The sequence below is a fragment of the Physeter macrocephalus genome, chromosome 19, assembly GCF_002837175.3.
Source record: "Physeter macrocephalus isolate SW-GA chromosome 19, ASM283717v5, whole genome shotgun sequence".
Lineage (NCBI taxonomy): Eukaryota > Metazoa > Chordata > Mammalia > Artiodactyla > Physeteridae > Physeter > Physeter macrocephalus.
Window position 1 is genome coordinate 26,995,067 of NC_041232.1, and position 16,726 is coordinate 27,011,792.

Sequence of the window (16,726 nt, forward strand, 5' to 3'; positions counted from 1 at the left end):
CATGGTTTCACATCGATTGTTTGGAAATTTGTACACGTTTGGCCAGAACCTCATTTTGCAATGTCACACTGACCTGCTCCAACTTGGTGCCTCATGACACTTGGATTTAACATCTCTCTCCACTGACTACAAGTGGGAGGAGAGATAGACGCTGCCTCTTGCACGTGGTTCTCATGAGGAGCCATGTGCCAACCCGGCGTGGATGTGGCTGAATTTTGCACCACGTGGGGGCACCGCTCACCTGAGAACGGCCTCTCCGGGCTTGTGCGTTCTGAGGTGCTCACCTCCGCCCGCAGGGGCCTCTTCTGCTTTGAAGGCTCCACTCATCCCCACGGGAGCAGTCCATCAGCAATGACATTTGCTGCGTATATTTGCTGTCCGTAGCTTATTAATTTTGATTAATACCAAAAAATCCTTTCTCAAGAACAGCCCATCAGTAAATGGCAAGATGAGAACAAAGTCCACATCCCCAGTTAAATCTTCAAGAGATGTGACCACACATGTGCTTTGCATTCAAACCATCTTTATCCAAGGCCACCAGCAAGGGTGCTGGTTTTCACAAGCTTTCGGGGGCCATTTCCCCCGCAAATATTAAACTTTCCCGAGGTTATCTTCATGGACGTCTGAGGAGGAAGAGACCATGGGAAAGAATTCATTACAGAAACCCTCTGCATCTCTTACTCAGAGTGACACCATTTTGGAAAGACCTAGATTTTTAAAATACATATACCATTGTCTTCTCCTTGTTTTATACGCAGCTGTGCTAATTTCAAAAGGTTCCTAGTGAGCTCTGTGAGATCAAGTTATTCTTGGAGGAGGGGCCAGTCCTCATTTCTTCAAGTATCTTTAGCGTGTCCCACAGGGCCTGGCCAGTGTAGAAGCTCCATAAATGTTTACTGACTGAAGGAAGTAAATACAATAACTTTGCAAGTTTGAGATTTTCCCCAGATATCAGTTGATGCTTCATTATTATTATTATTATTTTTACTCTCACTAAGGCATTTAGCCTTTATTATGTACTTACAGTAAATTACAATAAATTGAATGGTTATATGGTGCTAGATGCTGACACAAAAGCATGGCAGACGTGTTTCCTCCCTCAGCTTGCAGTCTGACGGTAGTGGCTGGTAAATAACACAAAAGTCACCGCCACTGCTGATGGGGGAGGAGCCTCTGGGTGCTCAGGAGGGGGATGTCATGCCGAGGTGGCCCCATGGAGGTGACATTGAGGCGGGGGGGGCTCTGAGGGAGGGGGACTGGGGATGGGGCAAGCATAATAAGAATTGTCTGACTGCTTGTTGTATACATGGATGACCAGCTATTTCCCTAGAAATTCTGACTCGTTGGATATTGGTGGGGGCCTAGATATCTGTCATTTTAAAAAAATGTATGTTCCATGAGATTCTTATCATCGGGGACATGAGGAGACCTTTGTCAACCATGATTGCATTGAATGAAGCACCATACTTCTCTGAGTCCCCGGTTTCCTGTTTGTAAAATGATAAGAAACAAAAACACCCACATGACAGAGCTTTTCAGTCCTTGTTTAACTTGATTCTCCAGGTCATTGGATCCTGGTGACCATTTCCTTATCCTTGAAGCTCTCCCCACTCAGTTCGTTAATCAGAGTTGTCTAGCCACGGAGAAGAAGCAAACTCTGGTCTCTCACCCAGTGGAAACATGTCCTCTTCCAGCTGCTTCTTTCTTTCTCACGCTCACCTCCCTCACCGCCTCCCTGCTCCAATGAATTGACTGGTGTTATGGACTTGGGCAGGGGTGGTGGGGATGCGGGATATTCTGATTTGACTTGTACTGTCCTAGGATGGCCTCACACTGGGCTGAGGATGATCAGATCTACCCTTTTCCTCCCGGAGGCTCCTCTGCGATGGCTCCAGCTGCAGCTCTGGGGCCGTCACCCAGCCCGTGGTTTCCGGCACCCACTCCTCCTGGACCCACAGCCTTGTGGGCGCCCCCCTGAGCTGTGCTCGAACAGCCCCACGTGCATGTCCACAACAGCCCTGGGGCAGTAGGCACGAGGTCCCCGCTCTGCCTCTGGACATGGGTCCCAGCGAAGCAATGACCCTGCACTGTCACCAAAGCATCCTCTCTCTCCTTGCTGCTGGATTTTCCGGGTGACATTGGACATCAGTGCCCCAACCCTGTCGCCAACCCCAAGGTGCACACGCTGAGACTGCTGAGGGGTCCTGCTTGGAGCGCCTCCCTCGGGACTTTGGTAGAGAATTGGCATCTCCTCCTCACCTTCATCATCTCAGGGTCGAGGGACAGACAGAAGCACTGCCCTACAGAGAATCCCCTTCGTGCTCCCTCCTCTTCACCGTCTTGGCCCATTTGTGTCCTCCTGGACCCACTGGCAGATCTCTACATGGTTTCACATCGATTGTTTGGAAATTTGTACACGTTTGGCCAGAACCTCATTTTGCAATGTCACACTGACCTGCTCCAACTTGGTGCCTCATGACACTTGGATTTAACATCTCTCTCCACTGACTACAAGTGGGAGGAGAGATAGACGCTGCCTCTTGCACGTGGTTCTCATGAGGAGCCATGTGCCAACCCGGCGTGGATGTGGCTGAATTTTGCACCACGTGGGGGCACCGCTCACCTGAGAACGGCCTCTCCGGGCTTGTGCGTTCTGAGGTGCTCACCTCCGCCCGCAGGGGCCTCTTCTGCTTTGAAGGCTCCACTCATCCCCACGGGAGCAGTCCATCAGCAATGACATTTGCTGCGTATATTTGCTGTCCGTAGCTTATTAATTTTGATTAATACCAAAAAATCCTTTCTCAAAAACAGCCCATCAGTAAATGGCAAGATGAGAACAAAGTCCACATCCCCAGTTAAATCTTCAAGAGATGTGGCCACACATGTGCTTTGCATTCAAACCATCTTTATCCAAGGCCACCAGCAAGGGTGCTGGTTTTCACAAGCTTTCGGGGGCCATTTCCCCCGCAAATATTAAACTTTCCCGAGGTTATCTTCATGGACGTCTGAGGAGGAAGAGACCATGGGAAAGAATTCATTACAGAAACCCTCTGCATCTCTTACTCAGAGTGACACCATTTTGGAAAGACCTAGATTTTTAAAATACATATACCATTGTCTTCTCCTTGTTTTATACGCAGCTGTGCTAATTTCAAAAGGTTCCTAGTGAGCTCTGTGAGATCAAGTTATTCTTGGAGGAGGGGCCAGTCCTCATTTCTTCAAGTATCTTTAGCGTGTCCCACAGGGCCTGGCCAGTGTAGAAGCTCCATAAATGTTTACTGACTGAAGGAAGTAAATACAATAACTTTGCAAGTTTGAGATTTTCCCCAGATATCAGTTGATGCTTCATTATTATTATTATTTTCACTCTCACTAAGCATGCATTTAGCCTTTATTATGTACTTACAGTAAATTACAATAAATTGAATGGTTATATGGTGCTAGATGCTGACACAAAAGCATGGCAGACGTGTTTCCTCCCTCAGCTTGCAGTCTGACGGTAGTGGCTGGTAAATAACACAAAAGTCACCGCCACTGCTGATGGGGGAGGAGCCTCTGGGTGCTCAGGAGGGGGATGTCATGCCGAGGTGGCCCCATGGAGGTGACATTGAAGCAGTGGGGGCTCTGAGGGAGGGGGACTGGGGATGGGGCAAGCATAATAAGAATTGTCTGACTGCTTGTTGTATACATGGATGACCAGCTATTTCCCTAGAAATTCTGACTCGTTGGATATTGGTGGGGGCCTAGATATCTGTCATTTTAAAAAAATGTATGTTCCATGAGATTCTTATCATCGGGGACATGAGGAGACCTTTGTCAACCATGATTGCATTGAATGAAGCACCACACTTCTCTGAGTCCCCGGTTTCCTGTTTGTAAAATGATAAGAAACAAAAACACCCACATGACAGAGCTTTTCAGTCCTTGTTTAACTTGATTCTCCAGGTCATTGGATCCTGGTGACCATTTCCTTATCCTTGAAGCTCTCCCCACCGTTGTTTTCCAAATCCGAACACTTTCCTGGCCTTTCCTCTGTCTCACTCATGGTCCCCTTCCCCTCTCCCCACCGGCTTCTCTCAGGGGCCTGCAGGCTCCATCCGCAGCCCCCTCTACTGACTCCAGACTTCCAGCAGCTGTGTCAGGAGCTCCTTTGCTCCATGTGTCATCTCCATACAATGAGCTGACATCTGTACCTTCAAACCCGTCCTCTCTTTAAACTCCAGACCCGTATCTCCAAGGGACAACTGGACGGGACCTCATTCTTGAGTGTCCCAAAGCCCCTTCCATGAAATATCTCTACAGCTGAGCCCACCACCTCTCCCTCAGCCCCCTTTGAGATTACAGCTGGCCCTCTGTACCCCAGGATGGGGAGCCCGTGGATAATGAAAGGCAACTATCCTCTGACCAGTTCCCAAAATTGCTCTAATCCTTTCTCCTTCCAATACGTATTCCATCGTGTGGCCAGGGTCTTCTTTCCAGCCTGTAACTAGGATCGTGTTCATCCTCTTCTCGAAAACTTTCAAAGCTCTCTCTCCTCCTCACAGTCACGTGATCTGGCCCTGTACCACTTCACCATTTACTGTCCTAGACACTTGAACCCGCCGGGTGGGCTGCCGAGTCCTCTGAATGGACTCAGAGCCCACTGCTCTCAGGATGGACCACTTGCGGCTCCGAGGATGGTCACCCCACGTTCCCCTCGCCTGTGTGGCCTGACACCTGCAATTCCTCTGCCTGGCCAGCTCCTGTTTGTACCCCCGGCCTCAGTTTAGATCTAACGCCCTCTGGGCCATCTTCTCTAACCCTGGATTATATGTTCAGCAGTGTGATCAACACCCACAACCCGGCTCAGCGCGCCCCCGCCGTCACGGTGTCGTGGCTGTGTGTTGCAGTTCTCACCTGCACTACCTGGGTGTTTCTTGAGGGCAGCGAGCCGCACGGGATGTATGACCGTGACCCTAATTCATTAATTAACCTAATTAACCTAATTAATAAAAGGTATCATCTTTTCTTATCTTTTTCTATCACTCAAAAGATTAAAAGTCCTATGTCAATTCATCGTACTGTTTTTGTACTCAATGCCTTAAATACATAATAAAAGAGATAACAAAGAGACTTCATTTTATGGGAGCTTTAATAGGATTTGCTTTTTAGCACCTCAATTAGCAGGACACTCGCTGATGACGGAGGAGGAGCAGTCGGCCGAGTCGGCCGGCCAGTCAGAATATCTTGCTAAAATGTAACTTTTGTTCTTTGTTATGTTTGTGACTGTAGTTTACAGGGCACTTCCTTGAACAATATTTCTTTCATCCTCAATTCTGTAAGCAGCTCCTACTGCTGTGCTATTTCAGCACTTAACTCTCAGAGAGGTTCCATGCCTTGGACAGTGACAAGTAGTTAAGTAGAAGAGTCGTAGGTAACAAACTGCAGAGTTAATACTGTCTTGGTGTCTCCACACTTCTTGTTTTATAGCTTTGTAAGCCCAACAGGTAACCATACCTCTCTGAGTGCTTGGCACTTGGTACCTGTTCAGTTTTATCTGTTGCATGCTTGTGGTTATTTCTACCCGATCATACTAAACGTTTCTATGATATCAGTTTAACAATAGTCGGATATTATTTTAACGATATTCAGAATAAGTGAGGATTTTCCATGACTGAATAAGATGGCGGTGCTTCTGTACTGTTCAATGAACTGCAAGCTCTGAAGAAAGGTTAGAAATGAGTGGGCATCTTACCTGATGGAAAAACACACTCATGGTCTCAAAGCAAGTTGAAGTCATTGCCTTCCTGCTTTACACCTGCCCCCAGCCCAGATCCTGTCTCTGTTGGGGACTGCCATCCTCTCAGGGCTCTGGTTCCCAAGCCTGAAGCTGGGAGGCATCTCCCACACTTCCTCCCTCGCCCCCCAAACCACTCTAAGCTAATCAGTCTTCAAATCCTGCTAATTTACTTCCCGCCTCAGACCCCCGACTCCTCCGCCTCTCTGCCCCACTACCCCAGTTTGGGCCCTTGTCATTGTTCTCCTGGACAACTGCAGTGGGTGTGAGCTGGTCCCCTGACCTCTGGCCCAACCCCACTGATGCACCTGCATTCCTCAGCTACACTATCTAAATAAAATGTAATATTTTCCTAGGGTTTCCCAGTGGAAAGCCCTTCAGCACACTCTGCTTTCTGCAGGAGGGGTTCATGTACATGGTTGTAAAGGGTCCATCAAAATGTGGCTCCCAGATGCATGTCCAGCCTCCCTTTCTGCTGCTGTTCACTGCTGTTGAGTCCAAAATCTCCAGCTCTTTGGGGTCACCTGCTCCTGTCGTGCTACTTCATGCTTTGCTGCCTTTGCTTGTATGTCCTTTACCTGGAATGCACTTCTCACCTTTCCTGGCCTGGCTGACTCCCTGCATCCTTCAACGCACAGCTCAGGAGTCATCTCTGCCAGGAGATGTTCCTGAAGCTCCAGATTGGGCCAAGGACCACCTGTGGGTGTTCTCACAGGAGCCTGTTTACCCGTGTAGTTTCCCGCTGCTACATTATTTGACATCACCTGGTTATACACCTGTCTGCCTACAAGACATGTGTCTTAACACTCAGGGCCATGCCTTGCCCGTGCAGGGAACTCAATCAGCCTTTGCTGAACTCGGTGGAACAGGATCAATCAGGTTGCCAGGTTTTGTAGATGTTGTGCCATGTTATGTATTTTTGTCCCCATTTCTGATTTTCTGTTTTCAGGTGTCTCTGTTCAACTATGTATTTTTGATTTCTTGGGCTTTTGCTCTGCCGTACGCCAAGCTCCGCCGACTGGCTTCAAGCGTCTGTACTGTCTGGACATGTGTGATCATTGTCTGCAAAATGTTATACCAGCTGCAGACCATTAAGCCTGAGAACTTTTCTGTCAACTGTTCCTTGGTGAGCCTCAGACATGGGGTTGGTGGGGCGGTGGCGGGGGGGGGCGTCTCTTTGCCTGGCCTTCAGGGAAGGGAGGCAGATACTGGGGGACACACATCCCCAGCACATCCTGTCTGGCCTTCAGCAGCTCAGCAGGTTGGAGGCATTCTGGCCCCCCGTCTCTTCTGATGCTGAGATTTCCCCCGTGAAGTGGGTCTTCTCTCCCCCCAACCATAGCTGAGGGAGACTACTATGAACTCTCCTAATCCATGGGGCCATTTCTTACTCCCCTTTCTCTTCTTTTCAGCCAAATGAAAACCAAACGAATATACCCCTGCAGCAGCTGAACAAGTCTCTGCTCTACAGCGCCCCCATTGACCCAGCGGAGTGGGTCGGCCTGAGGAAGTCCTCTCCTTTGCTTGTCTACCTGAGGGTAAAGCCTTTGTCACCCTAAGTTTGTGCGTCTGCCAAGTTAATGTCTGGAGCCCTTTCCCAGGAGACGCTAACTTCAGCTTTGATAGGGGTCTCATCCTCTTACATGGTGTTTGCAGTCACCTTCGAAACAGACAACTTAACATTAAAATCAGTATTGCATTATGCTGAAAAGAAATCGATCGAGTAGTTTGGGATCCATTGAATAACATATGACAAGTATATTCACTGGAACATTATAAAACCACTCAAAGACAGAGATAGATTGACACTATCAGACACTGAGAGATGTCCAAAATATACTGTAACGTTGAAAAAAAAAGCAAACTTCAAAACACCGTACATAGGATGAAGTCTTTTAGACACAAAGAAAAAATACTGAGTAAATTATACCAAATGATCAGCAGTGATCGTTTCTGAGAAGTAGGTGTCACGTTATAAGACATGTTTGCTATCTAAATTCTACAGATTTAACCAAGGGCATGTATTATGTTTAGAGGTAGCCAAATAAAAAGAGCATATCTCTGAAAAGGGAATTTTGATTGCAAGTAGTTGTAACAAACATAAGGAAAGCGATATAGTTCAGATTATTCACATTTTATTCTGATGGATAATCTGATCATTTTACTTTGATGGATTATGCTGACAATGCACTTAAAACCTTTGTACTCAACTCCCAGAATTTGAAAGTGTACTAAGCATCTCATTTTTCTTGGTGTAGCTTTCTAGTTTTTTGCTCATATGGCAGATATCATTTGTAAGGTATGAATGATGTCTACCATTAAGAGCTGTTGTAAAAAAACAAACTTATATGTTTGAAAAGGGGGATTAGAATAGTGTCTGGCACATAAATGTTAACTATTTTATTATCATTGTTATCATCACTATTATTATTTTGGGGAATAATCAGCGTATTTTTCCACTTACTGCTCTCTCTAGCCAACTTTCAGAGGTGTTCAAAAATCCCCCCTCTAATGCGAGTCCCACACGGCAGTTCAGTCTGTTTCCTGGGGTCCTTGTAGGACACTGTACAAGGGTTTCTCACTTCTAGTTGCAAAGAAGGTTGGATGACCCTCGCAAGGTAACTGGACAAGGCTTCCAGGTTCAGTGTGTACTTTTTCAGGAACAGGCATGACCATCACCTGTCTTTGGTGTAGAGGTTCCAGATCCTGTTATCATGGAAATTAGCCTGATTTGAATATTGGAGATAACTCCACGCTTGTTTCCATAAAACAGGGAAAATGAGCATTGAATTCAAGACTGTATTTTATAGAGGTGGGATTTGATCATACACTGTTCTTTTAGACACCCAGAATGGAATGAGATGGTATCTCGTGGGGATTGTTTAAATGACCACGTGGCATCACATGCAGTTTCCTTGCTTTCCAGAACAACCTCCTGATGCTGGCCATTCTGGCCTTTGAGGTCACCATCTACCGCCATCAGGAGTATTATCGCGGTCGGAACAACCTCACGGCCCCCGTGTCTAAAACCATCTTTCACGACATTACAAGACTCCACCTGGATGATGGACTTGTCAATTGTGCCAAGTATTTCATCAATTACTTCTTCTACAAGTTTGGTCTGGAGGTGTGTTTCCTTGCTGACCTGTTTTCTTTCTTTCCTGTGAAAATTCCAGTGGCTGCTTTTGGCCAGGTGGCCACTGGGGCTTTGTGGCCCGTCTCTGTCTCCTCAGGATCCGGGAGGAGCCTAACTGAAGGGTTAGCCTGGCCTGGTTGAAAGTCTCCAGGACACGGTGCCTGTCCCCTGCTCTGTGGCAGTGGACATGGCCTCTCGGGATCTCTGGCCTTACAGATGTGTGGATGTCTGTTTTGTGCCTTCTGGATATGTAACCTTAGCCAAAGTGCACTGTTTTGACCTGAATGGTGTGGTAGGCCTGCCCTCGATAGAATGTACTTGGAACAGTGATGTTTCATGGAGAGATCATAGCGGTAATTCCCTCCACCATTTGAAGTGGTTCTTATGGACAGTGACCTGGTCAGTTTTTCTGTCTTCATGATGCAAACACCCCAAAGAGGCAGCGCAGGTGAACACCTGCAGGGACCCGGCCCCGGGAATGCAGGTCTCCACCGCCCGCTCGGGGTGGGCCTCTGACACCACTCCCCTTCCCCGTGAAGCCGACTCTCTGCTTCTTTTCATCCTTACACAGACCTGTTTCCTCATGTCAGTTAACGTGATCGGTCAGCGGATGGATTTCTACGCCATGATTCACGCCTGCTGGCTGATTGCCGTCTTGTACCGGCGCCGAAGGAAAGCCATCGCGGAGATCTGGCCCAAGTACTGTTGCTTCCTGGCCTGCATCATCACCTTCCAGTACTTCATCTGCATCGGCATCCCTCCCGCCCCGTGCCGAGGTGAATGCCCCCCCACCGGGAGCCTGCTCAGGGACAGTGGGGACAAGGGCACGGAGGGGCGCCCTGACCCGGCTCCTCCCGCCTCCACCCTGCAGATTACCCCTGGAGGTTCGAGGGCGCCAGCTTCAACGACAACATCGTCAAGTGGCTGTACTTCCCAGACTTCATCGTGCGGCCCAACCCCGTGTTCCTCGTGTGTAAGTGGGGCCGTTGGGATTCCCACTTGCTCGTCCTTCTCCTGGTGGTGCGTTTGTGGGCCCCCCTACCCCACGTACAGTCACAGGCTGCTCTCCATGCGTCAGCATCCCAGGCTGCTAGTGGCTCTGCTGGCCCTGTTACATCTGCAGAGTTAATACGTAGCATAGGAAACACCATGTTCACTTTCGCGATTTCACTTCCCAACGCACAACCCCGCTCTCCGCCACCACACACCTGTACACGCCCACCTTCTAGAAGGTGGACCGCAGGGGGAGACCTTGTCCTGGGCAAATCGCTTGCTTCTTGCCGCCACCGCAGACATACACCTCTAGGTGGGCTGGGGTAGCCAGAAGGACGCAGCCGGACCACAGATGCTCCTGAGTGGGGCTGCAGCCCGAGCCCTTCCAAGGGCGGGTGACCATCCAAAGGTTAAGGTCTGGGCACCCACCGTAGGGGGTGGAGATTTGGTGCTGCCCACCCACATGCGGGTGTAGATTAAAGACGACGCCTCTGGGAGGGGGAACTGTTCTGGGCGGCCGACCGCGAAGGCAGCTCTGTCCTCTCTACCCACCCCCGTCGGCCGCCGTCTTCACCTGCTCTCACCAGCCTCCACGCCCTGTATGTTCTGGTAAGTCTGGCTACCAGTGCAGAGGGGGCCGGAGAGGACAAAGAAAGCCAGCACGCCTGCATCTACAGCTTGTAAAGAGATAAAGATGACAGAAAGTGCTCAGTGCCCCCTCAAAGCTTCAGGGGAGATCAGTGCAGGCAAACGTTGTCGTGTAAGAGAGTCATGAAGCCTAGTCATTGCCCGTTGCTTTCACTCACCGACGAGCAGACAGCGTCCAGGCACTCTCCCCCGGGAGCCCCGGAGCGTCTGTGGTCCCTCCTGCATCCCTGTGGTGGGCGGGGGAGGTTGGCATCCAGAAGGAAGTGAACTCTCAGGACGTAACTCAGGTAGCAGATGAGGAGCCGCTGGTACCCCGTGGGGACCCCTCCTCGCATCCCTGGATGCAGAGGGGGAGCAGGGGGTTTCAGTCTCCACGTCTGTCTTGCCAGATGACTTCATGCTGCTTCTGTGCGCCTCCCTACAACGGCAGATTTTCGAGGATGAAAACAAGGCCGCCGTGCGGATCATGGCAGGTGACAATGTGGAGATCTGCATGAACCTGGACGCGGCCTCGTTCAGCCAGCACAACCCCGTCCCCGACTTCATCCACTGCAGGTAACGCGGCCGCCCGAGCGCACAGCCCCTGGGAAGGTGCATTCCCGGAATCCGTGCCTCCAGCTTCCCCTGTCTTTCCCGGGGAGCTGACCCGCTGATGGCACCCCCAAAGGCAAGAATCATGGGACAGGATGGCCCAGTGGTCTGGAAGCCGAGCCTCCCACTTTTCCTCCGTCCTCCGTGGACAGCCCTCAGCAGCCCTCAAAGCAGCTGCCCCTGAACCCCAGGACAGCCCCGGGCCTCACTTGCTGCCCGGGAGCCCCGGAGGCTCCTCCGCAGAGCGTGTTGGCTGGTGTTTCCGTGTCCTTCTCACAAGCTTAGTTTTATGATTTCTGAAACTGAAGCAAGTCAGGGCTGAGGAGCGGAGGCCGGGCCTCCTGCAGGAGGAATTAACAGCTGCAGGCAGGGGAGGGAAATGTGTGGAAAACATACGGTGCGCTAACACGCACGTGTTGCACGCGCGCGCACACACTCACTCAAACACGCCAGCAGCCCAGTTCTACCGACTTCAAGCCACACACATCAGGAGGCCCTGTGGGCGTTCAGATCTCACCCCTGGACTGAGTCACCAACATTACCAGTGTGATCCTGGGACGCTGAGAAATATCAACATCTTATTCATTCTCCTGTGTGTTAAATCAAGGATGAGTGTAATATATTTTAGGAAAAAATCATAGAAACATTTAAAAGTGTTGAATGGTTTAGTCTATCGAGAGTAAAGTTCAAAAGTTCACTTATGTGACAGTGTTCCTCTAAGGCACAACTTATTCCCTAACGATGCTGGACAGTGTGGCACGTATTTTTCAGAGATGACTTGTTAACTCCCACAAAATAACAACTCTTTTATCAAATATCTGACCCACAATTGGTTCTTCTGTGCTTCTTTCCAAATCTGGGAAGAGAAACAACCAAAGCAAAACCTCCAAAACTGAGAGGCTGTAATTAAGTGAATACAGATGGGCCGATGGCCCAGGCCAGGGAAGCTGCGGCAACTGCTTTCATTGCGGGAGGATGGCGGCCCGAGTACCTGCCTCCTTCAGGGAGTTATAGTGGAAGAATGGCTCCCACATGTCAGCTGAGGGAGGTGCAGAGAAACTGTTGGACAGAGCCTGGAAGCTCTGGGTCTGCTTGGGCAGAACTACTTCTCATCTGGAGGAGAGATTTTCACCTCTAGCAAAATCTTTGTATTTGTTTTAATCCATTAATTTCCAGTTCATGGACAGGAATCCATTTTTAACTGTTCTCTTGCTCCAAGAGGCATCTGTATCTTAGAGTTTCCTCGGCCTCCTATAGAAAGACAGAGAGGGTTTTGAGTACTCAGGTAGTAGGCAGAAAACGTTGCCACTTGTGGGAAGTTTGGCCCAAATTCGATGAAAATAAACATGCACATGGTGTTTTCACAAGGTACCACTCTGTCCATCACTAACTGGGTGAGGGTTTCCTGTGGACCGGGCAGTGATCAGTGAGAGATGAGCACAGAGCTCCCAGGCTGGCCTGGACAGAGCCTCCAGACAGAGTCAGGAGGAGAGTGTGAATTTGTTCCTTCCTCAACCTAGAATCTCCCGACTTGATTTCTGTTGTCGTTTGTGTCGTCTTTCGGTTCTGTTTTGCAGATCGTACCTGGACATGTCCAAAGTGATCATCTTCAGCTACCTCTTCTGGTTCGTGCTCACGATCATCTTCATTACCGGAACGACCAGGATCAGCATCTTCTGCATGGGTTACCTGGTGGCCTGCTTCTACTTCCTGCTCTTTGGGGGCGATTTGCTGCTGAAGCCCATCAGGAGCATCCTGCGATATTGGGACTGGCTGATCGCATACAACATCTTTGTGATCACGATGAAAAACATACTGTCGGTAAGTGGCTCCACTGTATAACACACTTGTGGTTTCAGCGTCAGAGTAAACGATCCATTCAGTGGTTATTAAAAGCCCGTGGCCCGTCACACTGCTCTCTTAAAAGCCCCAAGTAAGATGCTTGCAAACTCAGAATCCAAATGACCATTTATTACTCGTTGTTTTACCATATTAAGCAGAATCCTTTTTGCTCATTTCCACCCTCTCAAGGACAAGAGGGTATGTATTCGTAGGAATAAACTCGAAAATGTATTTTATGAATTAAAATCCATCTCTTCTGAGGAACGATCGGTGATCATTCCTACGATGAACTACAGTGTGGCCCTTTTATGAGTTGAATCAGTCATGGGATGTCTTCAAAAATTGTATCATATTGGCTAAAAGCAACTCTTTTACCTAGAAAGAGCCGTGGAAGTGTAAATAGAATGGGCGCGGTTCTCCATGACACCGCTGGGGGTGGGGATGAGGAGGGATGGACCCCCTGAAGGCACAGATGTTTTATGAAGCCCTGAGATGAGGGGTGGATCCAGGGGAAGCTTTATGGCTGATCCGAGCATCAGTGTCTGGGCTAGAAAACAGCTAAGGCAGTGGAAGGTTGAGACAAACATCTCCCGTCCACAGAACGTGGCTGCTTCTCTATTAAATATCCACGTTCCAGGGCACATCGTGGCCACTGCCCTGGTAGATAAACTGCCCACGGGTCATGCCAGAATCACGTGGATTCTTTTAGGCCACAGAGACACCTTTTAAACTATTTATTGTGTCAGGAAATTAAACAACGACCTTTCATGAGCTGAAGGAGTTAATCCACCTCTAGCTCCAGCTTAAAGTGAATCCCAGGGCCTGCTACTCACCGGCTGTAACCGACAGTGCATTAGAAGGACAGTGATGTACGATTTCCTGCTTCTCCCCTTCCTGGTACTTACAGATGAGCTCACCAGGCAATTCTACTGGAAAGCATTTGACTTTTTTATTTTGGCACGTGCGCTGCTGTGTTTAGAGGTCTGGGGAAGCCAAGTCTGTGTAACCAGGAGTATGTATTTGAAGAATTTATTTTGTGTCCTGTCCATCAGAATGCTAAGTTTCTAGCTGATAGTAAAAATGATTTTTATTCATCAGTTCAACCCCAGCAGTGTGTGTTTGCCTGTGGGGCGGTGTTGAGAGTTCTTGGAAAGGGGATGAGCTAGGACAGGAGGTCACCCTTTCATCCTAAAGCCTGTCTGATGGGCAGAGATCTGCGGCTGGAGGCTGACCCCTATGACTGTTCCTGGAAAGTGTGTGGCTGCAGAATCCACTCATTCATTCATTTGTTCTCTAAACCCGTGTTGCAGACCTGATCTTTGCTAGGCACTGTTTTATATCTTGAAGAACTAGAGGTGAATAGTACTCAGATTTTACCCCTAAGGAGCTCACATTCTAAAAGAGAAGATAGACTTTCTTATAAATAATTACAGTACACTCTGTTAATGCTCATTATCACAATATTTTAGGAAAGCAATACAAAACAGAACGCCTAATTTCTGGCCTCGATAAGTTGGGGAGAGGCTTCCTGGAGGCGTTGCCATGTGAACCCATCAGAAACTTGAATTCAGGGGTGTCCAGGGAGACAGAGTGGGGGGGATATTCCCTGAGGAGGAGGCTATTTTCCCCCCTTGGCATGTGAACTTAACTGTGACAGGAAATCACTGTTATGAGACAACAACGTGACGGTCAACAAAGAAGTCTCCTTTACTCGGAGAATTGGCTGAAAAAGAGTTGGCTCAAAGCACATACTCTCTTCCTGCTCTAAGAACTACACCAGGCAGCTTATGTTTGTGATCATCTCCTGGCAAATAGCGTAGGTTTACTATGTCTGACTCTGTCTGACTCGTGAGAAAATAACTGCCAAAATCCCAGTCCTGGATCCGCGCTCACCCGTTTGCCATCACAGAGTTGGGCTTGTTCCTACGATGGTCTAAGATTTCCTCTTTGGAAAGAGAGGAGCTTCCAAGTTCAGAAAGCATCACGCTCAGGGTTCTCCCCTTGCTCCTTGAGTTTAACTCCCTCAGGAAGTGAAGCATCAAACGCTCTACCCGGTGGAGACTGGATTTGGGGCCCCGTCCACCACCAGACCGGGACTTTGGGAATTCTTGCACGTGTTGGGATTGCAAGACATCAACCTTTTCTCTGGGTGCGGAGCTTCAGGATACGCCTTTCCCCTTCGTTTTTCAGATAGGAGCATGCGGCTATATTGAAAAATTGGTTCAAAATAGTTGCTGGTTGATCCAAGCTTTCAGCCTGGCCTGCACAGTCAAGGGCTACAAAATGCGTAAGTATGAAAAGCAAATTTGGGAACCAAAGGACAAAGAGGGAAGGGCAGTTGTATTGTTCTAATTTAAAAACTGGGCCGAAGCCCCTGAAGGGAAGAGGTGAAGAGACGTGAGTCAGCGTCTGCACGGAGCTGTGGGCTTGTGCCACGCTGGCGATCTGTGCTCAGGACACACCCCCCCCACCGCATCGCTCATCCTCTTCTACAACCGTCCCTGTCCCCCTCCCCAAGCAGGTCTAGGGGGCAGGTGTGGCCTTTAGCAACTCCTTGAACTTCCTTGAGTTACCATGGGAAGGGTCACAGATGCCCACACACACCCGTGGCTGCTGCGGTTGGAATCTCGGTCATCAAAGTAGCTCTGCCTCCAGACGCGCCCTCCTCTGAAGCTCAGAGAACCTCCACCTTGGGAAAACAGTCGGGAGCAGCAACAGGGTGTCTGGAGTTAGATTCCCACCTGTACGGAGTCAGGAGTTCCGTTTCCGCCCCTCTGCGACTCTTGCATCAGAACCCTGGCCAGCACCTCCATCCTCCTTGGCGCCCAGGGTGGGACCTTGAACATGACACCCCTCCCCCAACTCTGCCTTCCAATCCTTGCTACACTTTGCAGAGGATGAAGAGGCACTGGAGTTTGTTCTGACTTAGGATCAGATGTGCTGTTGACACCCCTTCTTCCAATAGACCGTACCTGCTCCCCTGGCTACCCCTGGGGGAGCCCCTTCCCAGAACATGTGTCTTTTTTGTACCAGAGATTTCCTCTGGCATTAGGACATGCAGATGTTATTTCTCCATGGCCCTTACTGGGTGAGAGGGGTCCCTTTCCATCCTCTGCCTTACATTATCAAGAGCTCACTTTGTGGTCAGCCTTGTGAATCAGTGCTGATACTGGATTTGAAGTGTGTGCCCTTGGCTGTGAATAAATCCACTCAGAGGGACTCAGTGCATCGGAAGTTTGCTCTCACACCTGTGTGATTTCCCAAGTCTGATCATGCCACAAGAGTTTATAAAATAACAATGAAAATGTGTGTAAATTTTAATTTTTTTCTTCTTTTTCTTTTTTTTTGCCCCAGCTGATGATGATTCCTCGTGTAAACTACCCAGCGGGGAAGCGGGGATTATTTGGGACAGCATATGCTTTGCCTTCCTCCTGCTGCAGAGAAGAGTTTTCATGAGTTACTATTTCCTACACGTCGTGGCGGATATAAAAGCTTCACAGATCCTGGCTTCGAGGTGGGTCAGGCCAAGGAATCAAGGGGTTTCTCTTAAGAAACCTGTCGGGAAGCGATATTGCACTCTGATTCCTGTCTGAGCTTGCTTGTAGAACCCACAAGAAATTAAGAGATTCCTTCCAGGAAAACTGATCCAAGAAGGCTTTAGCCCAAGGCCTTTAAGATCTAAAATAGAAGAGTAGGGCTTCCCTGGTGGCGCAGTGGTTGAGAATCCGCCTGCCAATGCA

At 49.1% G+C, this 16,726-nt stretch overlaps 1 protein-coding gene across 1 annotated transcript in view; it reads left to right on the plus strand.

Moving 5' to 3' along the window:
• The window catches only part of PIEZO2 (piezo type mechanosensitive ion channel component 2), a 219,362-nt gene that overhangs the window by 140,179 nt on the left and 62,457 nt on the right, over nucleotides 1–16,726 (plus strand). The window contains exons 20-28 of the mRNA XM_055080794.1: nucleotides 6,726–6,902; nucleotides 7,189–7,314; nucleotides 8,703–8,903; nucleotides 9,484–9,688; nucleotides 9,784–9,885; nucleotides 10,943–11,108; nucleotides 12,722–12,965; nucleotides 15,177–15,273; nucleotides 16,341–16,500. Coding sequence (XP_054936769.1) covers nucleotides 6,726–6,902; nucleotides 7,189–7,314; nucleotides 8,703–8,903; nucleotides 9,484–9,688; nucleotides 9,784–9,885; nucleotides 10,943–11,108; nucleotides 12,722–12,965; nucleotides 15,177–15,273; nucleotides 16,341–16,500 — 1,478 coding nt within the window. The remainder of the gene's footprint in view (nucleotides 1–6,725; nucleotides 6,903–7,188; nucleotides 7,315–8,702; nucleotides 8,904–9,483; nucleotides 9,689–9,783; nucleotides 9,886–10,942; nucleotides 11,109–12,721; nucleotides 12,966–15,176; nucleotides 15,274–16,340; nucleotides 16,501–16,726) is intronic.